The sequence below is a fragment of the Physeter macrocephalus genome, chromosome 15, assembly GCF_002837175.3.
Source record: "Physeter macrocephalus isolate SW-GA chromosome 15, ASM283717v5, whole genome shotgun sequence".
NCBI lineage: Eukaryota > Metazoa > Chordata > Mammalia > Artiodactyla > Physeteridae > Physeter > Physeter macrocephalus.
The window spans coordinates 495498-520936 of NC_041228.1; the positions used below are offsets into that span (position 1 = coordinate 495498).

General features: G+C 55.9%; 2 protein-coding genes across 5 annotated transcripts in view; one reads left to right on the forward strand and one right to left on the reverse strand.

The window, feature by feature from the left end:
* Positions 1–258: 258 nt before the first annotated feature.
* HSF1 (heat shock transcription factor 1) lies at positions 259–20146 on the reverse strand. 4 transcript variants are annotated; one of them, XM_024117513.3, is made up of 14 exons: positions 20026–20146; positions 6269–6377; positions 5825–5961; positions 5453–5577; positions 4068–4143; positions 3931–3992; positions 3746–3842; positions 3530–3666; positions 3180–3449; positions 2731–2814; positions 1884–1989; positions 1743–1808; positions 1595–1640; positions 263–1521 (listed from the first exon to the last, which is right to left on the reverse strand). In XM_024117513.3, the coding sequence occupies exons 1-14, from the start codon at positions 20140–20142 to the stop codon at positions 1316–1318; spliced, it is 1638 nt and encodes a 545-aa protein (XP_023973281.1). In that variant the 5' UTR covers positions 20143–20146; the 3' UTR covers positions 263–1315. The 4 variants fall into 4 exon arrangements, with proteins under 4 accessions (XP_023973283.1, XP_023973282.1, XP_023973281.1 ...); XM_007104743.4 differs by having other exon boundaries at positions 264–1521; positions 1595–1664; XM_024117515.3 differs by lacking the exon at positions 2731–2814 and having other exon boundaries at positions 259–1521.
* Positions 20147–20275: 129 nt separating this feature from the next.
* BOP1 (BOP1 ribosomal biogenesis factor) overlaps positions 20276–25439 on the forward strand; it is a 26419-nt gene continuing 21255 nt past the window's right edge. The window contains 3 exon segments of the mRNA XM_024117501.3: positions 20276–20398; positions 20400–20549; positions 21999–22184. Of these exon segments, the coding sequence (XP_023973269.2) occupies positions 20276–20398; positions 20400–20549; positions 21999–22184 (459 nt within the window).

Here is a 25439-nt window from a genome sequence, read left to right on the forward strand (position 1 = left end):
CTCATCCGGGGCCTCCCTCCCAGTGCCCCCCCCCGCCCCCGCCCCCCCCCCCCCCGATGATGCTGGCTTGAGGCCTCCCCGGCCCTTTCCCAGCCCTGCCCTGTTTTCCTGGCACTGACTGGGCTGGATGGTCCACTTGGTACATCCTGAGTGTGGCCCTCGGGATACCTTGCTCCCAGAGCTTGCCACTCAGAGCTTGCCAGGGAGGTGGGGGCAGCCCCAGGCTCCGGTTCCCACCTCTGGTGGAACCCCGAGGCTGTGCCGTGCCAGGTGTGCCCTGACATACAGCCACAGCCCAACAAGGTGGGTGTCTGAGGTGACTGGGCGCTGGTCTCAGAGCCGTGCTGCCCCTGCCCCGACCAGAAGCTGCTCAGCCCCGAGTTCTCGCCTCCTCTGGGTCGTGGTGGTGTCTTTGGGAGAGGGAGGCCACCTGGGGGTGCCCTTTGAGTCCAAGGGGTTACAGGCCGCGTCTCCCCGACCCCTGCCTCCTGGGCAGCTGGCGGGAGAATGGTGAGCAGCGCGCTGAGCCGGGTGGGGCGGGACACCGGGCGGGCTGCTCTGGCCTGCCCCCTGTGCCGCAGGCACACGCTCCCCGGCTGCCGCCTGACCCAGGGGCACAGCTGTACTCCCACTCTCTCCCTCCTCTGCCAGACCCCACGCCTGCCTTTTGCCAAAGCCAGCCCGGCCCTCCCACCTCGGGACATGAGCGCAGAGCAGAGGTGGCTCTGTTGGGCAGATACACAGTGGCACACCCACCTGTGTCCCACCTGGTGCAGACCTGGCCATGGAGTTCCCAGGGGCCCTCCAACCCCTCCCTGGTCCTTTAATAAAGACTTCTGCGTGCACACGACCCAGTGGAGCCAGGCAGGCTCAGGCTCAGGCGTGCTGTGCCCATCTACCCTCCCTCCCTCCAGCCCCTTCTGAGACCCCTGTGCCCCTCCTCACCACCCCCCGCCCACCCCAGGACCCCTGCGGGAGGAAATAAGACAGGGAGGCCACACACAGCCCGTCGTTTATAGATCTCTGTCTCGTCTGTCCATCCGTCCATGTATATGCCTGTATATCTCTACAGAAGGGGAAAGGGGGGACTCTCGTGTAAAAATCCAAAATACAATTCTATGAGCACCCACGTACCGGTCAGTCCGAGTGTGGCCGTGAAGGCCCCCGCAGGCCACTCACTGCTCATGGGGCTGGGCCCTCGGTGCTGACTGGGGGCCATGCCCGCCCAGCCGGCCCGGTACTACTGAGACCAGCCCTGCACTGGGGGTGGGGGTGGGGGGGTGTGGGGCGCAGGCCGGCCCTCCTCCTGGGGCCTCTAGGAGACAGTGGGGTCCTTGGCTTTGGGGGGCTCAGAGCCCGTCAGCAGGGAGATGGTGGGGTCGTCTGCGTAGTCATCGCCCTCGGAGAAGTAGGAGCCCTCTCCCAGCTCGAAGAGCACCGGCAGGTCGCTGCCCCCCACGTCCACGGAGCCCGGGTCCAGCAGGAGCAGGGGCTGGGCCGTGTAGTGCACCAGCTGCTTCCCTGGGGGTGGGGACCGAGCAGGTCAGGGTGCTGGCGTGAGGGCACGGGGCGGGGGCGGGCAGGTTCAGCTCACCTGAGTCGGGGCTGCTGCTCTCTGCTTCAAGAGGCCTGGGGGGCTCCTGGGGAGAGAGGAGCTCCTGGATCTGCTGGGGCGGAGGGAGCGTGGTGAGGGTTCCCGGATCCTCTCCCCCGCCACCCCGCCACCCCCACGCCCTACGCACGCTGGCCAGGCTGCTGTCAAGGTCAGGCAGGCTCATGTCAGGCACTGTCACCGAAGGGCTGAACAACTGCAGGGAAGGGGGGGCAGTCAGGCTGTGCCTGTGAGCGGGGCGGGGCAGGCGCGGGGCGGGGCCGGGACTCACGTCCAGCAGGGTGCTGGTGTCCACGCTGAAGCCATGGCTCGTCAGCATGGTCTGCAGGTTGTCCAGGTTGGAGTCCATGGCATCCAGGTGGTCGCTGAGCTCGGTCCTGGCCAGAGGGAGGGAATCGGGTGAAGCGGCACCCTGGGCGTCCCCACCCAGGCGCCTTCCTGCCAGCGCTCACGCCCACCTGCCAGAGAAGGGCTCCCCTCGGCCACCACCCACCCTGCTCGGGCTCACAGGAGGCCCTCCAAGGTAGGGCCCCTCTGCGCTGCCAGCCCGGGCCCGGTGGGGCAGTGTGCGCGCGGCCGAGATCCTTGGCCACCGGGAGGAGTGGCTCAGGCCCCGCCGTCACCGGGTCACCGTGAGGCCCCGTAAGGCTTCTGGCAGCATTTTAGGCTGGGCCAAGATGGCAGGAGGGCCAAGGAGGAGTTCAGTGCTCAGAATGGGGCGGGCGCCCAGATTTTCAGGCTCAATAAGGTTGGGCCTTTGCACCGGAAGACAGCAAGAGGAGGAGAGGAGCCGTGCTCGGCGTTGGGTGGGCCAGCCTCTCCCCCAGTGCCTGCCAGGAAAGAGACCGGGCCTGGCGGCTGCGAACAAAAAGACCCTGCCCTCTCCGCAGAGGAGGCCAGTCAGCACAACACCTGGGCCACCCTCTGTCGGTCAGCAACTCGGGGTGCTGGCTTGGGCCCCAGAGCCCGGGGGGCCAGTCCCTGCCGCAGAGGGCCCAGGGTGCACGTTCACCAGGCAGGGCTGAGTGCTCCCAGCCGGGCTGGGGTCTGGTCCGCGGCGGGGGAGGGGCCCGAGCTCTGGCAGAGCCCTCCTCCCTCCCCAGTGGGACAGCGCTAACCCTGGCTGGACTCGGCCATGTAGAGAGGAGGAGGGGCAGGGGAAGAGGCGGGCGACCCCAGACATCTGTGGAGCGCGAGCCAAACTGCAAGATAGAAAGACAAGAGCCCCCGATTGCAGGTGGGGGCCAGGCAGACTCCCAGCCCCCACCCCCGCCTGCCCACCTCTGGGGCAGCAGGACAGACACAGGGACCCAGCAGCCTGCTGCAGGAGAGGGCGGCCTGGCCACACGCCTGGGCTCCTGCGGTGGAGGGGCCGTGGGATCACCTGGTTGGCATCTGTCTCCCTCCCCAGCCCTGAGCTTTGTGCTCAGGGCCAGGTCTGCGAGCTCATCCCCGGCAAGCCCTAAGCCGCAGGCCCGAGAGCCGCCCGCGTCCAGCCCTGCAGACAGTCCTCGTCAGAGGCCCGGCCGTGCTGCCAGAGGCCGGTGGGGGAGCGGACGGCACTCACTTGTCCAGGCAGGCTACGCTGAGGCACTTCTCGGGGGCCGAGGCAGGCCGGGGCGAGGGGGGGCGGCCCCCTGCATCGGCGAGGGCCGGGGCCGAGGCGGCCGGCGCAGGCTCGCTCTCCCGCAGAATGGAATCAATGAGGGCGGTCGGGGACAGGGGCGTCTCCACCACGGAGGACGGCTGGCTGAGACTGGCATCCTCTGCCTGGGGGCTCCGAGGTGGGCTGGGGGGCTCCTCCTTGACTCGAACCAGGGGGCTGCTGGACAGGGGCCTGCACAGGGGGGCACACGTGTCAGCAGGCGCCTCCGCCAGCCCCACCCGCTCCCGCCTGCTGGGAAGGCGCCAGCCCACCTCTCGGCTACGCTCCCGCCCGCAGAGGCCAAGGGGCTGCCGGGGGCCAGCTCGGTGATGTCGGAGATGATGGGTCCGGAGCTGGCAACAGCGTCTGGGGGGTAGAGGCTGGAGCCGCTATAGGCCGGGGACGGAGCCTGCCACCAGAGGGAGGTGACCACATGCAGCGCCTGCCGCCGCGTCAAGCCCCCGCCCCGCGCGGCGCTGGCTGCTCACCGAGTAGGGGCCCGAGCCGTGGATGTGCTCCAGGGAGTACTGCCGGCCGTACTTGGGCATGGAATGCGCGGAGCTGCCGTCGTTCAGCATCAGCGGGCTGTGGGGAGGGGCAGGTTAGCTGCGGCCCCGGCCTCGGCGGCCCCCAGGACGCGGCCAACAGGAGGTGGGCATGCCTAGCGCCTCACATCTTCCTCTTCACCCCCAGGATCCGGTTCGACTGCACCAGCGAGATGAGGAACTGGATGAGCTGCAGGGGAAGAGGCGGTCAGCCGGGCCGCAGACAGGGGCCCCGCGCCCTGCGCCCCGCCGGCCGGCGTCGCACCTTGTTGACGACTTTCTGCTGTTGGGCGTGCTTCTGCCGCAGGCTGGCCACCTCCCGCCACAGGGCCTCGTTCTCGCTGCAACAGACCGGGCGCCGTCGGGGGGCTGCGGGGAGCCCCACGGACACTCCACCCCACCCGGGCAGGAGCGGGGCCGTGGGGGACTGCGTCTCGCCACAAGCCCAGCTGCCGGCCCGTCCCCGCCCCACCCGAGCACAGGCTGTGGGACGGTCTGGGGGCCAGGCCAGGGCCCCCGCCCCGCCTCGCGCTGTTGCGCTGCGAGGGGAGGATGCGCGGCGGTGCCAGGTGCGGGGGCAGCAGGGCTGCGGCGGAGACCAGGGCAGGGCTGGCTGGTGCGCCCCAGGATCTGGGCCGAGACCCCCGGGGCCTTCTCGGTCACGGTCAAGGTGTCAGAGCCTTGAGGGCAGCCCCCACCCTTGGCCATCTCTCCCTAGACCGAGGCTGAGAATGGGAGGGAGTCCAGGGGAAGGGGGCAGTACAGCTTTCAGGCCACAGGGGGGCATGTGGGGGGGTGTCCTGTGCCTTTAGGGGATCAGAGGTGGCCTCGAGGGGCAGAAAGGGCCACCTGAGCAGCCCACGGTCTGCCGCTCCAGGGGGCCAGCCCTGCTCAGCCCCCAGCATGTCTTGTTGACATGCAGGAGACCCTCCTGGCTTCACCCTGAGAGGTGTCCATGTCCCGGAGGCCAAGTTCACCTGGTCCCATGTCCAGGTGTCACCCAGCCAGGGGCTTCTGTTGGACCCTGATGTGAGTAGTCGGGGCCCAGGAGCATCCTCCATGGTCTGGGGGGGGCACGATGGCCGGCCCTCTGAGCGGCTTTGAGGCCACACTGAGACATGGACAGCCACCCCGGGCTGGGGTTCCTCGGGTCCCCAGGGCCCCAAGTACATGGGAGGAGACCTAAGCCAGCCTCCATAGGGGTCCTGGCTGGGGGGAGCCTAGAGCTGGTTCTGTGGTGGCCACACATGCCCCAGGGGCAGGGGTTCCAGAAAGAACCCAAAGTGCTTCCTGCTTCCCAGGCCTGAGGAGAGGCGACAGCCGTGCTGAGTGATGCCAGGCGCATGCTCAGTGGTTGGGTGAGGAGCCTGAGGGCGTGGCCGCTGCCCCGGGCCCAGCTCTGCTTGCTGCCATGGGAACCGGGTCCAACCCCACCTTCTGGAAACAAGTTCAACCTGGCAGGGTGGGAGGCTGTGCAAGCCTGAACCTAGTTCTGTCTGGAGAGTGGAAGGCCTGAAGCGTCCGTCTCGGAGCCTGCGGGGCAGGACTGGGGGGAGGCCCTCTGCTGGCGCCCCCCCCACCCTCCTCTGCTCGCTCCCCAGGCGGCCTCTTGGTCCCAGCACCGCCCCTGCCTGGCGCCCCAGCACCTACTGCTTCATGGCCAGCAGCTTGGAGTCCATGCTCTCCTGCTTCCCCTTCATCAGCTGCACGTCGCTCAGCAGCTTGGTGACACTGTCCTGGTGAATCTTTATGTCCTCACTCCTCAGGGTGGACACCTGGGTCCCCAGGGAAGCAGTCACTGAGATGGCCTGGGGGGTGGGGGGGGCGGGATACAGCAGAAAGGGCCAAGGGGCTGCCGGTCTGGAGGGGCCTTCGCTGTGGTGGCTGATGGAGGAGGGGCTGCCAGCAGGAAGAGGGCTCGGTGCAGCCAGACCAGGCCAGCAGGACGGGGAGTGGACGCTGCTCCTGCTGACGGCCTGGAGGGAGGTCCAAGGACGTGGGGGAGGGAGGATGGCTACTCACGCTGGTCACTTTCCTCTTGATGTTCTCAAGGAGCTGCTCCTGGCCGCGCAGGAAGCACGGGTGCTGGAACTCGGTGTCGTCCCTCTCTGGCTTGACCAGGCCCCCCTGCTCAATGTGGACCACCTTCCGGAATCCATCTGCAGGCGATGGGGTGGGGCAGTGCTGCCTCAGGGCTGGGGACCCAGCCCCTCCCTCCAGCACGGCCACCACCCCGCTGGAGGATGAGGGAGGCTGGGGTAGTGGGGAAACGCCCAGCACTGCCCTCTTGGGAGCCCTGCCTGAGGTGGCTGGGTGGTCTCGGTCTCAGGGAGACTCCACACCCCCCATGACACCCCCTCCCCCCGCAGGTGAGCGGGCTCCAGGCCATGCCCCTGGGCTACCCAGGGGTCAGAGCCTGGGGGCTGCACCAGGCCAGCGAGCGGGGCCCCGGGGCACCGCACTCACACATGTTGAGCTGCCTCACAAAGCTGGCCATGTTGCTGTGCTTGAAGTACTTGGGCAGCACCTCCTTGGCGAACTGGCCCTGGTCCAGCACGTGGAAGCTGTTCCCACTCTGCCAGGAGACGCGGGGGTCACGCAGCTGCCTCCGTGCAGGGGCTGTGCCCCCACCCAGGGTGGAGGTCGCCCTGGGACCCAGCACCCTTGCCGAGGCCCGCTCACCCAGGCTGCGGAGGGCCGTTCAGGAAGCACCTCAGAGCACCGCAGGCCCCTCCCTCGGGGGCCTCATGCTAGCTTTAATCAGCAATCTTCCCCTAAGAACAGCCAAGACCCCAAACGGAGGCAGCCAAGAGAACGGGAGCCTGGTCTCAGTTACTCTGGAGGAAAACAACACTGTCACGTTCAGAGACGCAGCTTTGTTTTTCTTTTGGCAACAGAGACAAAAAACAGATGAAAAAAACTGCTGTGCTGCTCTTCCATTTCTTTCCTGACCTCAGTCCAAAAGCTACTGGGAGGGCGACAAGGCAGCCCTCTGTGCTGGCAGGACCCGGGGGCGGGCGCAGTCCTCCCCTGGGATGAGGGACAGGGAAGAGCCAGAAGATCCCCGTGGCGGTGACCAGGACGGAGCAACGCTTCTCAACACGGACAAAGACGTGACAAGAAACAGATGTAAGTGTGAGGTGAGGAGAAATGGTGGAAGAGAGACCTCTAAAGCTTTTTTCCTCCAAAGAAGCAATAAGAAAACTAGCAAAAAATGTTTAGTCAACTTCTTCAGAACCCTGAAACTCACCCAAAGGACTGCAGCAACCTGGGGAGAATTTATTCAAGAAATGGTTGAATCTCAGTAAGATCAGTGAGCTGTGGCGTTCAGACTCACCCTGTTCCCACCTCCTTTCCCGCAGCGGTGAAAACCAACAGCTGAAATCGTGGGGGAACCAGCATTCTGGCAGCCACAGGGTGAGAATGGGGCTGGGGCTCCTTCAAGGCCTGTATGGCAACTCCCTGGAAGGTTCCACTTGCAAGGCTGTTTTTGTTTGATTTGACTGGAAGCTCTCTTAGTATAAAAAGCCTTTCCCTAGGGATGTTTGTTGAAAACATCCAGAGGCAATTTTAAAACTTGTGGCTGCCTAAGACAGTGGACAGCAGACGGGGAAAAACAAGCTAACCAGAAAACTTAAGCTGGGGAATGAGATATCAAGAGGAGCTTTGAAAAGCTCCAAAATATTCCAGGGGATCTAGAAGTCACATGCACATGTAGAGCTGTGTGCACGCCTGAGAGAGAACTGAGAAGGCCCTCTCACCTCTGGCTGACTGAGGCTCTGCAGAAGCAGGAAGTGGAGGAGAAAGTCAAGGTGTCAACTACCTGGCTGGGAGGTGAAGCACATACAGAGTCCCCTGCAGAGGCTGGGAGGGTTATTGTCTCCAGGCATTGAAGGACATTCCTGCTCCCTTTACTCCCTGACCAATGAGCTAACTGGGCAGAGAACTCAGTGACCACACACAACAAAGAACGCAAACTGCCCAGAATTAGTTCAGAAAAGTCACGAAACAAACAAGCAGCAACGACAAGAAACAGCGACAAATCCTGGCGAGCGTAGAAAATCTGATACTGAGTTTAACAGATGCCACGTTATATTAATGGAAAGTCCAACATTCAACAAAAAATTACGAAACATGCAAAGAAACAAGGTATGACCCATACATGGGAAAAAAGCAACCGAAAGAAACTGTCCCTAAGGAAGCTCAGATGTTGGACTTACTAGACAAAGACTTTAAAATCAGGTATTTGAAATATGTTTGAAGAACAAAACAAAATGGCATCTAAAGAAATAAAGGAAAGCATAAGAATGATATCTCTTAGAACAAAGAATAACAATAAAGATAGAAGTTATAAATATGAACAAAAAAAAAAATCCTGGAGTTGAAAAGTGTAACAACTCAGATTTAAAATTCACTAGAGGGCTCAAGAGCAGATCCAAGCAGGAATAAGAAAGAATCAGCAAACATGAAGGAAGATATTCAACTGAGATTACCTAGGCTGAGAGACAGAAAGAGAAAAGAATGAAGAAAGTGAACAGGCCTCTGAGACAATGTGGTATGCCACCAAAGACCAACATATGCATAAAGGAGAGGAGAGAAAGGGACAGAAAGAATATGTGAAGAAATAATGGCAGAAAACTTTCCAAATTTGATGAAAAATATCCAAGAAGCTAAACAAATTCCAAGGATAAACTCAAAGAGATTCACATCTAGATATCCATAATCAAACTGAAGAAAGCAAAAGACCAAGGAAGAATATTGAAAGCAGTAAGAGAGAATAGACCCATCATGTACAAGGAATCCCTAATAACAGCTAATTTGTCATCAGAAACCATGCAGGCCCGAAGCCAGTGGGATGACATATCCAAAGTGCTGAAAGAAAAAAACCTGTCAGCCAAGAATTCTATATCCAGCAAAACTATCCTTTGAAGATAAAGGCAAGGTTTCTCTGTCTGCGAAGGCAGCTAAGGAGATCCAGTGAACCACTCCAAGGAGAAAAAAATGAAGCTTATTTAAGTCATCTAAAGTCTCTGGAAATTGTCCTAAAGGTATATAACAAATGAAGAAACATTTACTCAAGAAAACCTAAAACTCAGTAGGAACAGTGAGTCTGTAGCATTTTAGCCATAACTTACTCCCTCCTCCTCACACCAGTTCACCTGGATTGATATGACACTCTGGGAGACTATGGCCTAGAGGTGGGGATTCGTCTCCCCTCAGTTTACAACCAAGGTTTTCTGTATCTTACTGAGGGGCAGGCCACCAGCATTTCTCATCTTGTCCAACTTGAAGGTGAAGAGGCTAAATTCCTGGTGATTGCAGCCAAGAGGTTGAGGGTCCTCTTCCCCATTTTGCCCCCACCTATAGAATGGAGGCTCTACCCCAGGCATGGCAGGCTGAGAATACTGGGGCTTCAATTACCCTCACCCCAGTTAGCCTTTAATTTCTTTTTCTTATCTTAATGTACCGGGTAGGACTTCCAGTACTCTATTAGCTAGAACTGGTGAAAACAGACCTTGTGCTTTGTTCTGATCTTATAAGCAAAGCATTCAGTGTCTTACCATTATGTATGATATTAGGTGTAGGACTTTTGTGTGTGTGTGTGTTCTGTTTTTTTTTAAAGATCCTTTTGTATCAAGCTGAGGAAGGTCCCTGCTAGCCCTTGTTTTCCTAGTTTCCTGAGGGATTTTTTTTTTTAATATCATGAATGTCAAATTTTGTCAAATGCTTTTTCAGAATCAAATAATATGATCACGTGGTTTTTCTTTAGATTGTTAACATGGTGGATTATATTGATTTAAAAATCTTGAACCATCCTTGCTTTCCTGGGATAAATCCCACTTGTTGTGACATTATTCTTTTTATGTTCTGCCAAATTTGATTTGCTAAAATTTTATAGAAGACATTATGAAGGATATTGGTCTGTAATTTTCTTGGACTGTTTTCGTCTAATCATTTGGGGCTGAAAATTTCTTTTTAGGAAGGTTTATGACTAGGAATTCTATTTCTTTAATAGACTCAGGACCACTAATAGTTATGTTTCACCTTGGGTGAGTTTTGGCCGTTTGTGCTTTTCAAGGAATTGGTCCATTTTATCAACTTTACATGCATAGAACTCTTTGTAGTACTTCCTTATTATCCTCTTACCACCTGTGGCGTCTGTAGTGATATATCCACTGTGGTTCCTGATATTAGTAATTTACCTTTTTTCTTCTGTCAGTCATTCTACAAGTTACCGATCTCAATCTTTTGAAAGATTCAGCTTTTGAATTCATTTACCATGTTTTACTGTTTTCAATTTCACTGATTTTTGTTGTCCTTATTATTTCCTTCCTTCTGCTTGCTTTGGGCTTACTTTGCTCTTTTTTACTTTAATGTGGAAGCTCAGAAGCCATTCTTGTTTCCCTTTTAGCACTGCTTTATGTGGATCTCACACATTTTCAGACAGGAGGAGTTTGGTGGACTGCTGGGGAATGTCTGTGGCACAGGAGATGGATATCCTGTCAGATGGAAAATGAGGGAAGAAAACAGCGCTCCTCTGGAGGCTGCACTCTTGCGAGTCTTGATGGTGGCACCTGCAGGCTGCCACTGTGCCTCAGTCTCCCCATGTGGCATCTACCATACACCCACACGACCTCAAGCACATCCTGTCTCACCCCAGGCCAGACTGCTTGCTGAGCTCTATGCTTGCTGACTGATTGGGTGTCTCCACACGGCTGGCCGTCTGGGACGTACCTCCATATCTCTGAAAAGGAAGCTATAATCTATATACAGTTTACCATTTTAAATGAACAGCTCTCCATTTCTGACACACAGCTGTTTACTTGCACAAGCGAGGAATAGAGAACATTTCCATCTACCCCCCAAATCACCCCTACGTCCCTTTGCAGTCAACCCCCTCCCTCGTCCCCAGGCAACCACTGATCTTTTGTCCCCATAGTTTTGCCTTTTCTGGAATGTCATATAAATGGAATCACAGGGTATGTAGCCTTTTGTGTTTGTATGTAGGCTTTCACTTAGCATAATGCCTTTGAGATGCAGCCACAGTGTTGCAAGGGTAAGCTGTTTGTTCCTCTTAAATGCTGAGTAGTATTCCATTGTAGGGATGTCCCACAGTTTGTCTTCCACTCACCAGTTAATGGACATTTGGGTTGTGTCCTCTTTTTGGCTATTATAAAATAAGTGCTACGAACATTTGTGTCCAGGCTTTTTCCTTCTAGAAGTTATACGGTTTTAGCTCTTATATTTCAATCTATGTTTAATTTTTGTATATAGTATTAAACACGGGACAGGCTCACATTTGTGCTTGTGGAAGTCCAATTATTCCAGCACCATTTGTTGAAAAGACAGTTCTTCCTCCATTGAATTACAGAGGCATCTTTGTCAAAAATCAAATAACCTTGAATGGGTGGGCCTACTTCTGGACTCTCTAGTCTGTTCCACTTATTTGTATGTTTATAGTTATGCCAATATCACTCAGTATTGATTATTATAGCTTTACAGTATGTCTTGATATCAGACAGTGTGAGTCTTCCAACTTTGTTCTCCTTAAAAAAAAAAAGTTTGACTATTCTCTGTCCTTTGCTTTTTCATATAAACTGAAGGTTAGTGCACACAAAAATTTCTGCTTGGATTTCACTGGGATTGTGTGGAATCTACTTACGTCTTTTTCTCAGCCATGTTTTATAGTTTTCAATGAATAAATTATACACGTATATATATATATGTCTGTGTGTGTGTGTGTGTATATATATACGTATATATATATATGTATATATATATATATATATATATATACACATTTTGCAAGATTTACCCCATGATAACTAGCCTACAGATGGCCTCCAAGGATCCCCACCTCCAGCAGTTCACAGCTTGTGCTGTCCCCTTCCATGATCTACCAGGAACGTTCTCTATGACCAACAGCATCCAGCAGACATGATGGTATTTGAGAACACATTACAAGCCCACCTTGGGCTCTTGCTCTCTCAGATTACTTGCCCTGGGAGAGGCAAGGTGACATGCTGAAAGCAGCCCTAAGGAGAGGTCCACAGGGTGAGGAACTGAGGCTGCCAGCACCCAGCTGAGTCTTTTTTTTTTTTTTTTAAGATTTTTTTGATGTGGACCATTTTCAAGGTCTTTATTGAATTTGTTACAGTATTAATTGTTTTATCTTTTGGTTTTTTGGCTGAGAGGCATGTGGGACCTTGGCTCCCCAACCAGGGACCAAACCCGCACCCCCTGCATTGGAAGGCGAAGTCTTAACCACTGGACCACCAGGAAAGTCCCCCCAGCTGAGTCTTGAGATGACTGCACCCTCACAAGAGATTCTGAGGCAGCCAGCTCACGGCTCTCAGATACTGGGAGATAACAAGGGTTTGTTGTTTTAGGCAGTTAGTTTGGAGGTGACTGGTTACACAGCCACAGATAATACAAACAGTAAGTGTTCTGTGGTTTTTGTAGCACGGTAAATATTTCCATTTTCAACAGTTCGTTACTAGTACGTAGAAATATATTCCATTTCTGTATATTGGCCTTGAATCCTGTGACCTCACTAAACTCATTCATTAGTTCTAATAACTTTTCTGTAGATTCTTTGGGATTTGCTAAGTAAACAATAATGTTTTCTATGAATAGAGAGTTTTATTTCTTGCATTCCAATCTTGATGTCTTTTATTTACATATTTGCCATATTGCCTGACCAAGGCATCCAATACATATTAAGGAAAAGCAGTAAGAGCAGACATCCTTGACTTCTTTTCCAGCCTTGGGGGAAAGTATTCAGTTTTTCACCGTTAAGTATAATGTTAGCAGTAGGGTTTGTTTGGTACAAGCTTTTTATGAGATCGATGAATTTCCCTTCTTAGTTTGCTGAGCTTTTATGCATTTATTTATTTATTATTTATTAATTTATTTATTATTTATAATTTATTTATTATTATTATTTATTATTTATTTATTTACTATGTATTTATTTATTTTTGGCTGTGTTGGGTCTTCGTTGCTGCACACAGGCTTTCTCTAGTTGTGGCGAGTGAGGGCTACTCTTTGTTGTGCTGCGTGGGCTTCTCATTGTGGTAGCTTCTCTCGTTGCGGAGCACGGGCTCTAGGCGCGCGGGCTTCGGTAGTTGTGGCTTGCAGGCTCTAGAGCGCAGGCTCAGTAGTTGTGGCACACGGACTTAGTGGCTCTGCAGCGTGTGGGATCTTCCCAGACCAGGGATCGAACCTGTGTCCCCTTCACTGGCAGGCAGATTCTTAACCACTCTGCCACCCGGGAAGTCCCTCATCCTGCTATGCTTTAAATCTTTTTTCTCAGTAGTTGTGGCACACGGACTTAGTGGCTCTGCAGCGTGTGGGATCTTCCCAGACCAGGGATCGAACCTGTGTCCCCTTCACTGGCAGGTGGATTCTTAACCACTGCGCCACTCAGGGAAGTCCCTTGCTGACTTTTTTTTATCATGAAATGGATATTGAATTTTGTCAAATGCTTCCTCTGCCTCTGTTGAGAAGATCGTGTGGCTTTTCTTCCCCATTCTGTTGATGTGGTGTTACACCAGGTCTTGAGTGTTGACCAGACTTCCACCTACAGGGCCCCTTCCAGTCCCAGGCCTCATGCTGTCTCTGATCGGAAGTCAGTCTCATTCTTATCCTATTCTTCCATGTGCAATTTCCTTTCTTTTTCTGGCTGCTTTTAAGATTTTCTCTTCAACACTTGTTTTCAGCAATTTGATTGTGATGTGCATTGGTTATCTTTTTTTTGTGCTTTATCTTCCTTGGGAATCATTGAAATTCTTGGACCTGTGGGTTTACAGCTTTCAAAGAAAAAAAAAAACTGGCGAAAATTTCAACCAGTATTTCTAAAATTCTCCTCCCTCCTTTACTCTGGAACTTAAATTGTGTCAGACCACGTGACACTATCCCTGTAAGGCTCTGCTCACTTTTTTCAGTCCTTTTTTTCCTCTCTGTGATCACCGTGCATAGTTTCTTATGCTAGTCTAGTGTTCAGTGATCTTTTCTTCTGCAGTTTCTAATCTGCTGTTTAATCCCCTCCAGTGACTTATAAAAACAAGCTTTAAATTTTAGAAAGTTAGATTTACAGAAAAGCTAGACAGTACAGAGTTCCCATATATCCCACGCCCAGTTTCCCTATTACTAACACCCTGCATTAGTGCATATGCCACAAGTAATGAATCAATATATTGATAGTTTATTTTTAACCAAAGTCCCCATTTTGTTCAGATTTCCTTAGTTTTTACCTAATAGGTCTTTCTATTCCAGGACATCATCCGAGACATTACATTACATTCACGTCTTCTTACGTCATTCTTGACAGTCTCAGACTTTCCTGGTTTCTGATGCCCTTGACAGTTTTGAGGAGGACTAGGCTGGTACTGTGTAGAATGTTGCTCAGCTTGGATTCGTCTTATGTTTTTCCCTCATGATGAGTTGGGGTTACGTAAGTTTTTGGAGAGGAAGACCACAGAGGTGGCTTGCACTGCCCATCACAGCACGTCAGGGCATGCCTGTCAACGTGACTCATCACTGCTGGCGGAGGCCTGTCTGTCAGGCATCTCCACTGTACAGTCTCTCCCCCCACCCCCTCCTGTACTCCTCAGAAGGAAGTCTGTGTGCAGCCAACACTGAAGGGTGGGAATTGTGTGTCACCTCTTTGAAGGGAGTCAACAGAAATAATTTGGAATTCTTCTGCATGGGATACTTGTTCCAGAGATATTCTGTTCAATTTCCTTCCTTTTTATATCTTCCATTTCTCTGTCTTAATGTTTTCTCTCTACTTCTTGAGCACACAGAGCATCTTAATAACTCTTTTAATGTCCTGGCTCGCCACTTCCGTCACACCTGGATCTGTTACTATGACTCTTCCCTTCTTTGTTACAGGTCACATTCTCATGCCAAGTGGATCATCTATTAGTTTTGACTAGATCCTGGACACAAAGAATTTTACTACATTGTGTCTGAGTTTAGTTGTCTTCCTTTCGAGAGTACTGCACCCTCAGTTCTGCAGGAAAGGATCAGCCTGATCCTTTTAAGGCTTGTTTTTAAGCTCGTTTACACCGCATTTGGGTAGCCTTTTCTCTGGGGCTAATCCAGCCCCACTTTCAAGCCGTGGCTGTTCTGAGGTCCGTGAAAGGCTCTGTATGTTAGAGTGGTCTCTCCGCTCTGGCTATGAGGAATCGGATGACTCGGCCAACTCTAGGTGAGCCCGGTGATCACTCACCACATGGCTCCTCAGTGGCTATTCTTTCCCTGGAAGTCCTCGGGCGGCTTCCCAGGCTCCCCACATGGATGGGCGAAGCAGCACTCGACCAAGATCCACAGAGGTTCACGTGCAGCTCCTCCTCTCTGGTACCAGGCCTTGCAAATTCTGGCTGTCTCAGCTTCTCCAAAGGCCAGGCTCTCAGAGTCTCAACACTGCCTCTGGATAGAAAGCCTAGGCACCTGGAGGGCTCACCTGTCCTTCCTGTTTAACAATCCTGAACACTGTTGGTGGGTTGAGTCCATGTTGAATGTGTCCTGCCAGCCTGACCTTAAGGTCTGTTAGAAGTCTGAGAGGGCCTTCTGGTGAGTCCATCGCAGAACCCGATGTCTCCTCCTCCTCTGCTGACCATGTGCAATTCCTGCAGGAAGTCTTGGCTTACCCTTGGATATAACAAAAACCAGTGATGGCAAATACGGCAGGACCAGGGAGATGCTGTTGCCCAGCTGCTGGCTGGCGAGCAATGCCCTTGCCCCTGAGATGCAGTTCTTAGTAAATATCAAGTCTTACTGTAAATTCACAGTCTGTGGCCCTATTTTCTACACGACTGTGAACAACCTGAAACGTATACAAAGTTTTGCACGTAAGTACATTTTTTACAGAGGGAGGATCTCTGTCTTTGAATATTTTCTCAAAGCGCCCACGCTCAACAGGATTAACATCCATGGTAATTCCATGAGAGGCCTACCTGTACTTTTCAAGTATATTCCCAGAAGAAAAGGCCCATTTTAGTCCCCCAGCCAAAGAGACTGGTGTGTGTGATGCGCTCCGGGAGCAGTGGGCGTGCGGCTGGCGCCCATGTGCAGTGTGAGCGCTAGAGCTGCATGGACGCGGCAGCAGAGAAACGCAGCCTGGCGGGAGGACACGGGAGGCACAAGGTGGGGTGCAGAGGGGAGCTCGCTTTCGGTCCCCTCCCCGGCCTTCGTCTTGTCCTCAACCGAGAAGAGGACCATCTGCACTGTCCTCAAGTCATTTTCTTATTTCTGCTCAGGGTCACAGCACAGGCCCCGTGACCAAAGCATCCTGCTCATGTCCAGCCGCTGGCCCCACGCTCGGGTCTCCAGGCCCAGCTGAACATCTGCACACGTGTGACTGCTGACTCAGTACCTGCCGGGGCCCTCCCAGTGGGAGGAGACTGTGGGGCAGCTGCCAGCGCCTCCAGGATCAGGAAACATTCAGGGAGCCAGCCTCCCTCCTTCCACAGCCTGCAAAGCCAGCCTCTGCTAGCCCTGCAGATCTCAAGGAAACCCTGCAGCCACAGGTGCAGGCTCTGGGGTCTTTAGCCCGACGCCTGTGATATCTGATGGGAGCTGACCGCTCATTCCAGGGTGGGTCCTATGGACCCTGCTGACCCCTACCTGGTCCTTTAATAAAGAATTCTGAGTACACACGGTCCAGTGGACCCAGGCAGGCTCAGGCTCAGGTGTGCTGTGCCCATCTAACCTCCCTCCAGTCCCTTCTGAGACCCTGTGCCCCTCCTCAGCACCCCCCGCCCACCCCAGGATGGCGGAGGGAGGAAACAGACAGGAGGCCACACACATAGCCCGCCGTTTATAGATCTCTGCCTGTCTCATCCATCCATCCATCCATCCATCCATCCATCCATACATACATATACCTATATATCTCTACAGAAGGGGAAAGGGGGTGACTCTCGTGTAAAAATACAAACTACAATTCTATGAGCACCGAGTACTGGTTAGTCCGAGTGTGGTTGGGGTCAAGCTAAGAAAGCAGGTAGGGACTTCCCTGGTGGCGCAGTGGTTAAGAATCCACCTGCCAATGCAGGGGACACAGGTTCGAGCCCTGGTCCGGGAAGATCCCACATGCTGCAGAGCAACTAAGCCCGTGCGCCACAACTACCGAGCCCATGTGCCTAGAGCCTACGCTCCCTAACAAGAGAAGCCACAACAACGAGAAGCCCGTGCACCGCAACAGAGCAGCCCCCGCTCGCCACAACTAGAGAAAGCCCGCACGCAGCAACGAAGACCCAAGGCAGCCAAAAATAAATAAATAAATAAATAAATTTATTTATTTAAAAAAAAAAAAAAAAAAAAAAGCAAGCAAGCAGGTGGGGTGGAGCCGGAGCCCAGACCCCACAGGTGGAGGCCTCGCGCTGCCCTCTACCCGGGAGACGCGGAGCGTGGCAAGGGCAGGCATGAGCCAGAACTGGCCGCCTCTGGCTCCAGAGGTGAGCGAGAGACCGTGGACTTCGGGTCCTGCTCAGCTGTCCCCCAGCTCTTCGTCTGTTTCCTGATGTCTCTGGGACTCAGTTCCTGTGTCTCTAAAAGGCCAGCTGTCACCTCCACGTGGGGCTGTGGAAGGAGGGGAACCGATACCTGAGGGGCTGGGCCTCCCGCTGCACAGAGGGGCTGGACAGGGACGGCCGTGTCCCGTTTGGCAGGTGCAGGGGCACCGGGTGCGCCTCCGGCCTTTTGGGGCCACTGCTCATCCCCGAGGGTGGGGCGGAGGCCTGGGGGGGCCCACCTGGCTCCCGGGCCGGGAGGAGGGGCAGCCCTGCCTGTCGTGGGAGCCCCGAAAACGGTCCTCGGCCAGCTCGGAGTGGCCAGGTGCGACCAGGACCCTCCACGAAGGGTCTCACAGGGAGCTGGTGACCTGACTGCAGGGACTGCTCTCCAGCCAGCCCCTCCAGTGTGACCTCTGACCCTCTGACTGCCGGTGCTCACATGGGCCATCCTAGGCGAAAGAGGCCCTTGCTCTTAGGGCCTCGAAATGCCTGCAGCCTAAAAAGAAGAGCCTCCTTCACCTACGCACTCCCTCCCCCCTCCCTGTCCCGTGGGAGTGGGGTCAGGAGAGCCGCTGCGTTTGCCAGCTTCCCTCCCGAGGGCGGCGGGGCCTCGGGTCCTGCAGGGCAGCCCCGGCCTATTCAGCAGTGGCTCCACACCAAGCGCATTGGTAACCGGCAGAGGGTCTGGAAGGGGGGGAGCCAACATGACTCTCTGGGCAGCGACCTGCTGGCTGTCCCCTGGGCCGTGCAGAGGACGCACAACACTGCCGGACTGGCCCCCCTGGCCAAAGTTTCTGGGGCCGGAAGCCACCGCCACCCCCCCACCATTACTCAGCCTTGAGGACCAGCCACCCCACCACTGCCTTTCCCTGGTCCCCCGGGTCAAACGCAGGGAGGGTCCTCTTGGCAGAATGGGGAGAAAACTTCCAGCACAAGGGGGAAGGCACCGAGAGCACAGACGCCAGAACCTTCCAAGGTCTCTGGAAGTTGGACTTTGGGCTGCAAGTCTGCAGAAGTCTCCATGAGGACTTTTTGACAGAGGCCCGGGGCTTGTGTGGGCATCACTGAGGCCTCAGGCAGGGGGCTGTCTCCTTTCTCGGGGCTGGGAAGCTCTGCAGCCCCTGCCCAACCCAGAAAAGGGCTCCGTTTCTGTCCTGCCTGGCAGTGCCAGCCCGCCTGCTGCCTCCTGCACCAAGCACACCCTGCTCGGCCTGTGGACAGACCGGGGGGGCTCAAATGCGCAGGCTCCAGCCAGCACTCCTCCACCCCTGGGGAGAAAGTGCCAGCAGGGCCGGCGAGTGGTGCAGCCACTGTGAGCAAGGCTGTCTCAGGCTTGATGGTTCCCACTTTCCTGCTCCAAGGCCTTGCCCAGAGCACAGGCAGCGGGGCCTGGAGAACTCACTGGCGGGGCTTCGCCCGCCGCCTCACGATCTTTAAGCAGAAGCGGTGAGCAGGTCAAAAGGTGGGGCGATCACCCCAGTAGGACTAAGCTCGGAACAGCCCAAAAGATCTCTGATGCCCCTCCCCAAACCAGGTAAGAGTGCTGCCTGGGAGTTAAGGGAAAGGGGAAAGAGAAAGAAGGAAGGATAATGACAGAAACATGGGGTCATTTCCTTGGGTCTGCGAAGTTCAAGGCCTGCAACGAAGGGATGGTGGTGACAGGACAGGCTGCAGGAGAGCACGGCCCCCTCTTTGGGAATGCCGCCCACCATTACAGAAACAAGCAGTGGGAATGGAGAGTGCCACGTGGATGTGTTACTTGGACCAACACAAAGTGTCCCCCACAAGGACGCTGCAGGATTTCTAGTCTTTTTACGCCTTCTCCCCATCTTGAGGCAGAGCTTTAGCAAACAGACAACCCAGAAACGAGAGAACCCAGCCTCCAGTTCTGGGCTCGCTTCAGCCCTGACTGTTCTTCGTTCCTAAGGGCTTAAGACTGTGAAAAAGAAGTACTTAGGAGAGTCTGAGAAAGCCAGAGTCTGGACCCTCAGGAGAGCAAGCATGTCTGGAGGCGCCCAGAGGCTCCGCAGCCCAGGGCGGCCTAGGCCACCCATCTGCCGGCCCTGAGCTCTGGCTCCGGCCTTCCCCGGACACGACGTCACAGCCCGGACGTGAACGGCAGATTCTCAGCCGCAACTCCAGACAGTCTCTGCTGTACCTCTGCAAGCCTGAATTGTCCGGTCTGCAGGATCAGACCACGGAAACGAGCCTGCTGCCAGGCAACTGGAGGCAGGGACGCGAATGAAGACGTCCCGAGAGGAACGAAAAACAAAGTCGCTCTTGGGAAACCCGGCTCTGGTCTCCGGACCCGGGCTCGAGACCCACCGGAACTTTATGACGTTTTGCCTTCTGTTTTCGCTCCTTTTCCTTTTCCACTAGAGTAACGCCCTCCAAGTCCTGCGCCAAGTCCTGATTTCTTCCCAGAGGCTGCCGACCCCACCACCCTGGTAACCCATCTGAGAAGCTACGGGGGCCACCTGGGCACAACGCTCGCCAGCGAAACTGGGCGCTGCCCTAAGGCCAGACGCGCTTCCGCAGTTGCCCCGCACATAGTCGGCGCGAGACCGAGGAGGAGAGGCCCTTCCTGCCCAGCCCAGGGGAGCGCGCGGCAGGAGCAACGAGGGGCGGCCTCGGACGCTCTTTCCCGACGCCCTGCTGCCCGCCCCCAAAAGCCCCGGGCCGGCGCGCCCAGCCCCTCACCGGGCTCCAGCAGATAAGCGCGTCCGTGTCCGGGTCGCTCACGAGGGTCCACAGCTTGGTCAGGAAGGCCGGGACGTTGCTGGGCCCCGCCGCGCCCGGGCCAACGGGCAGATCCATAGCGGGCGAGGCGGGAGAAACGGAGGTAGCGATCGCGAGGAGGGGCTGAGGGCCGGGCTAGCGCCGCCGCCGCGCCTCCCGCGCGGGCCGCGCCGCCGCCGCTCGCTGCGCACACACGGCCCCGAATCCTAGCATGGCCGCCGCCATCTTGCGACGGGCGCGCTCCCGCCGGCGCCGCCCGCCCGCGTCCCCACGGCGCGCGCACGCCGGCCCCGCCCCACCCAGGGCCCGCCCCGCGCCCTCTGACCCCGCGGGCCCCCGCCCCCAGGCCCACGCGGTTGTGTCGCTGCCGGAAGTGGCGGCGCGGGTCAGGGCTGGCTTGGAGCATGGCGGGCACGCGGGGCGTGGGGCGCGAGGCGGCGGGGGCGCTGCCGGGGAAGCGGCCGTCGGAGCCGGAGCCGGAGGAGGTGACCGCGGGCTGCGCGAGCGGGACGGGGAGGTGCATCTGGGCCGCACGTGGCGGCTCCTCGGCCGCCGGCCCCGGGGAGGGAGGCCGGGGAAAGCGGGGAGGAGGGTCGCCTGTCCTCTGCTGGCGGTGGCCTTGTGGGGGCGTGCTGGGCAGGGAGCACCCCCTGCGCGAGGGGTAGCCGGTGTGGGGCTGGGCTGTTCTGCGGTTGGAAGAACGTCTGGGCCGGAGAGAGCTAGGAAGGAGGGCTGGCATCCTGTGCGGCAGCCTCCCTAGGCCTTTGAATTGTGCTTCCTGCGTTAAAGGGATTTGAGCCTGCAGTAACTACTTGCCTGTTGATATGTTACTAATACGTCGCATACGTTGTAAGAGAGGGTACGAGAATAGTAAGGCAGTGCCTGCTGCACTGGACGCATCGTTTCAACTGGACTCATGGCCACTCCTGATTTCCAGCTGCACCCCAGCTGGGTTGTCATCAAATCTCGGTGGTAGAAAGCCGCCGAAGGCTTGTACAGTCGAGCCTCTCTGAGCCGGGACTCCACTTTGCTGGGTTGTCAGGCTGCCCGCTCACTTTGCGACAAGTCCTCTTGGCTCTGTACCCATCAGCAGCCATTTGTACTTGTACCCAAATCATTTATGCCATTTTCACTTGCTGTTTTAATTGTGTGGCTTACTAGGTGTTGGAGTAGTTAGTGTGTGTCAGAGTCATTTCTGTGGAAGCTGAGTTGAGGGCTGCCAAGTAATTGGTGAGTGCAGGCTGTCCAATTAGGTGAGAGGCTTGTTAACAATTGAAAAGCAGCGAATTCTCCATTCAAATAAATGCTTGCTAAAAGTCTGCAAGTTCTTGTTCCACTTCTAAAAGGTCCACACGCTGTGCACTGCGACCTCTAGACTTAGGGATGGGGTACTGTCTGGTCAGCAGAGCTCTGCTGGGGGAAGCTCTGGTCCTACCCCTTGAGGGGGTGAATGGAAACACTTGCTTTTAAGTAAAGCTTGTGCAGTTTTTTTGTCTTTTCAACCAACCTTTACAATTTACTGATCAATTGTCGGTCCCAATCTGGTTGGATACAGAGTCTTCTGCTTCAGGTGGGAAAAGCCCCTCAGGTTGTGGTCCTCTGCCTGCCCCAGACCCCGCCCTATCGCCCTCATAGCTCTGGGGCTGTGAGTGCCAGGGTGGGGTGTGGAGGATAGGGGGCCGGTGTGGGTGATGTGATGGGAACTGAGCTCCCTTGTGAGATGCTAGGAGTTGAACGTCTCTTCCGAGGGCACTCGGCCTGCTGTCGGTGGAGGTGGGTGGTGAGGGAGGCCTGGGTTGGGTGGGTGGTTTTGGTGGGGGTGGAGGCTTATGGCCTGAGGGCTGTGGCCTTGGAGGCTGGCCACACAGAGCTGTGGGTCAGCGCAGGTGCCTGGTGTGAGGGCTGCGGGCCCACTGACGCCGTGCTTCCTGTAGCCTTCCCTCCTTGGCGCTCCTGGGCCTGGCAGCCATCCTGGCCTCTCCGACAGCGAGGAAAGTGTGTTCTCAGGCCTGGAAGATTCCGGCAGTGACAGTAGTGAGGCTGACACTGCGGCTGAGGAGGAGGATGGGGCCAGCAGCAATGAGCAGCACAGCAGGATGGAGAAGACCCCCGGGCAGCAGGTGGGTAAACAAGGAGCCTCCTGGGGGGCTCTCCCCCTGGATGACCATGGCCAGGAAAGTGCCTGCCAGGCATCGGGCTCTCTGGGGGCTCCCGGCAGTGCTTTCTCCCGTTCCTTGGGAACCCCAAGGCCCTCGTCCCTCCTCCGGTGCAGCAGGGCTGGGGAGGGGGTGGGTGTTGCTGGTGGGGGCTGGGTAGGACGCTTACTTGGAGCTGAGGTGCTCTGAGCTCTAGGGCACCAGTTTTCAAGCATAGTCATGTGCTCTGTTCATAGGAACCCCAAAAATCTACCTGCCTGGGTGCCCCCCCCAGTGATTCTGATGTCACTTCTCCTGAGGCTCAGGCCACTTTGCTAGACTCAGCTGTAGGCTGGGTTTCCTAGGGGCAAAGCCCAAGGTGGGATTTGTTTGCAGGGGCCTGCCTGGGGGGAGCTGGTGGCCCCGCGCTTGTGGGAGCGAGTGGAGCTCCATCCACCTGGCCTGGTCTCGGGGGGCGCAGGAGCCAGCTGGCTGCTGCGTGAAGCTTTGCCATCCTGCCTGTTGCTGTGACGATGGGGAAAGGCAAACCCCGCTCTTGTCTTAAGTGAGGAAAATGACAGAAAAGCTTTATTTAACTAAAACACAACACTGGTTTTTCAGACCATCCTAGAAACGATCTTGTAACTATTTATACTTTCAGTGGCTGTGGTGTTCTGGAGGTTAGGACCGTGATGGAAACCAAAAGCCGCACTTATTTGATCTGTTTCCTGGGAAGAAAAGATTTTAAATCAGATTTAAATTCTCCACCCATTCAAGTTTTAATTGTAGCGCTGGTGCACAAAGAGAAGATGGTCCACAGACTGCCTTGCCCGTGGTTTGTGGGCTTATGGGCAGATATTTTTCTCCTTTTTAACTTTTCTTTTTTTACGATTCATTAGTTAGTTAGTTAGTTATTTTATTTTTGGCTGCGTCGGGTCTTAGTTGTGGCACACGGGCTCTTTCGTTGCGGCGCACAGGCTTCTCTCTAGTTGTGCCGGGCAGGTTTTCTCTCTCTAGTTGTGGCGCGTGGGCTCCAGAGTGCTGGGCTCTGTAGTTTGCAGCAAGTGGGCTTAGTTGCCCCGCGGCACGTGGGATCTTAGTTCCCTGACCGGGGATCGAACCTGCGTCCCCTGCATTGGAAGGCGGATTCTTTACCCCTGGACCACCAGGGAAGTCCCTTAACTTTTTAAATTTACAAAATATTCCCTCCTTGACAAAAAGTTAAATTTTAGATCAACACTATTCGGTAAAGGACGTTTCCATTCGCTGCCTTCACTCTCCTTGGTGAGCACAGTTCATGGTTAAATTATCTTCCTGGATCTTTCCCTCCTCTTTTAAAATTAAGGATCCACACGCTTAAGTTTTATCTTTTAAAATAGGATTCTTACCTTCTTTTATAAACAAAATTTTAGGAAAGATTTTTAAAAGTTAAATAACTTTTTTTTAAAAAATATTTATTTATTTATCTTGGCTGTGTTGGGTCTTCATTTCTGTGCGAGGGCTTTCTCTAGTTGCGGCGAGCGGGGGCCACCCCTCATCGCGGTGCGCGGGCCTCCCACCGTCGCGGCCTCTCCTGTTGCAGAGCACGGGCTCCAGACGCGCAGGCTCAGTAGTTGTGGCTCACGGGCCCAGCCGCTCCGCGGCATGCGGGATCCTCCCAGACCAGGGCTCGAACCCATGTCCCCCGCATTAGCAGGCAGACTCCCAACCACTGCGCCACCAGGGAAGCCCTAAATAACTTTTTTTAATAAAAAGAATTTTTAGTTGAAATTCTCTAGGTGAGGTACTGTGTACAGGCACCTCGAGGCCGACCACCTGTGCCCCACGAGCCACTGGGCTCGTGCTGCAATGCAGAGGTACCTGTGCCACCGTCCTGGGTCCGCTGGCGGCCAGCTCAGCGGGTGCCGAGCTGTAGCTCGGGAGAGACTCCATGCCCACCCTCTCCAGAGGGCGGGGAGCCGTCCTCGCCCCTGGCCCTCAGCCCTCCGGGCTGCCCTCGGAGCCCTCTGTCTGAGGAAGTCGGCCCAGGCCACCTGGGTGGGGGCGTCCTCGGAGGGGGTGAGGCTGCCTGTGGCTCTGCGCCCTCCCCGGGTGTCCCCCACTGGCAGCCAGGCCCTCGGGCCCTCCCTTCCATGCTCCGCTGGGCCGGCGGTGCGCCCTCACCCCGCCTTGGCTCCCGCCGGTGCCGTGCTCCCCTCCCCGCTCGTGCGCAGGCTCTTAGGGCCCATCCGCATCTCCTGTGGGTCGTCCTGGAGCCCTGCCAGCTTCCCCGGAGCCTGCTTGGCCTGGGCGCTCACGTCTCTGTCTTCTTCGTGCTTCAGCTCAGGGGTGTTGGGGTATTTTCTTCTAAAGCGGGGACCTCAGTACTGGGTTGGGATTCGTCCAGGCCAAGAGAGGGAATTGAAGAGGTGGATGTGCTCTTGACTCCTGGTGGAAACCCCCCCATCTCCCCTTTTCTTCCACCCGTTCCTCAGAAGCCATCCCCCGCTGCACCTGGTGGAGCTGGCGATTCTCCACGTCTCCTGTTTGCAAACAGGCCAGTCAGTGCTTCCTGCACGTTCTCCTGTCTCCCCCCGAGCCTGGCCGCACGAGACACCCAGGAGTGGCCCCTGTGGCAGCCCTGTCATGCTCTGCATCGGGGCCCCCTCGAGTCAGCCTGTTCCTCTCATCCTGCAGCTCCTGCAGGGCTGCTAACCTGCGGAACCTTCCTACCACGCTGGGGGGTTCCGCTAGTTCAGGGCCCTCTCGAGGGCCTTCCGACCCACCTTCACCTGCCACAGCCCGTGGGTTGTCCCGTGTCACACCAGGAAGCCCTGCGAGCAAGCTGGAGAGGAGCCCCGGTCCCCGCTGGCCGCCCACACCCCTCCTGTTTCCACCCTCAGGTGGTGGCTCCTGCCACCAGTCACCCAGGGCCTCTTGCTTCCCTGTGTCCCCCCAGTAGCACTTGGTGGTGCTTTGGGGCGGGCTTTTCCGGTCCCATAGGTCTCGCGTTGCTGGGCCTCCTCTTGATTTCTCACCTTGAGTGGATTTAGGTGCTGACGGCCATTTCTTCCTTTTTGTGCTTGTTTAGATCCGTTTTTTTTCTGCTTGTCCTGTTTGGTTTGGTCCTTTCTCATTTGTGTGGGTTTTTTTTTTTTTTTTTCTTTTTTTTGGGGGGTATGTGGGCCTCCCTCTGCTGCGGCCTCTCCCGCTGCGGAGCACAGGCTCCGGACGCGCAGGCTCAGCGGCCACGGCTCACGG

Coding starts and splice junctions, on each gene's coding strand:
- HSF1 (XM_007104743.4), bottom strand. CDS start 20,142: ATGGATCTGCCCGTTGGCCCGGGCGCGGCGGGGCCCAGCAACGTCCCG. Junction 5,578..5,824: donor TCAAGAGGAAAGTGACCAGC/GTGAGTAGCCAT, acceptor CTGGGGACCCAG/GTGTCCACCCTGAGGAGTGA. Junction 3,667..3,745: donor ACGGCTCGGGCCCCTACTCG/GTGAGCAGCCAG, acceptor CTCTGGTGGCAG/GCTCCGTCCCCGGCCTATAG.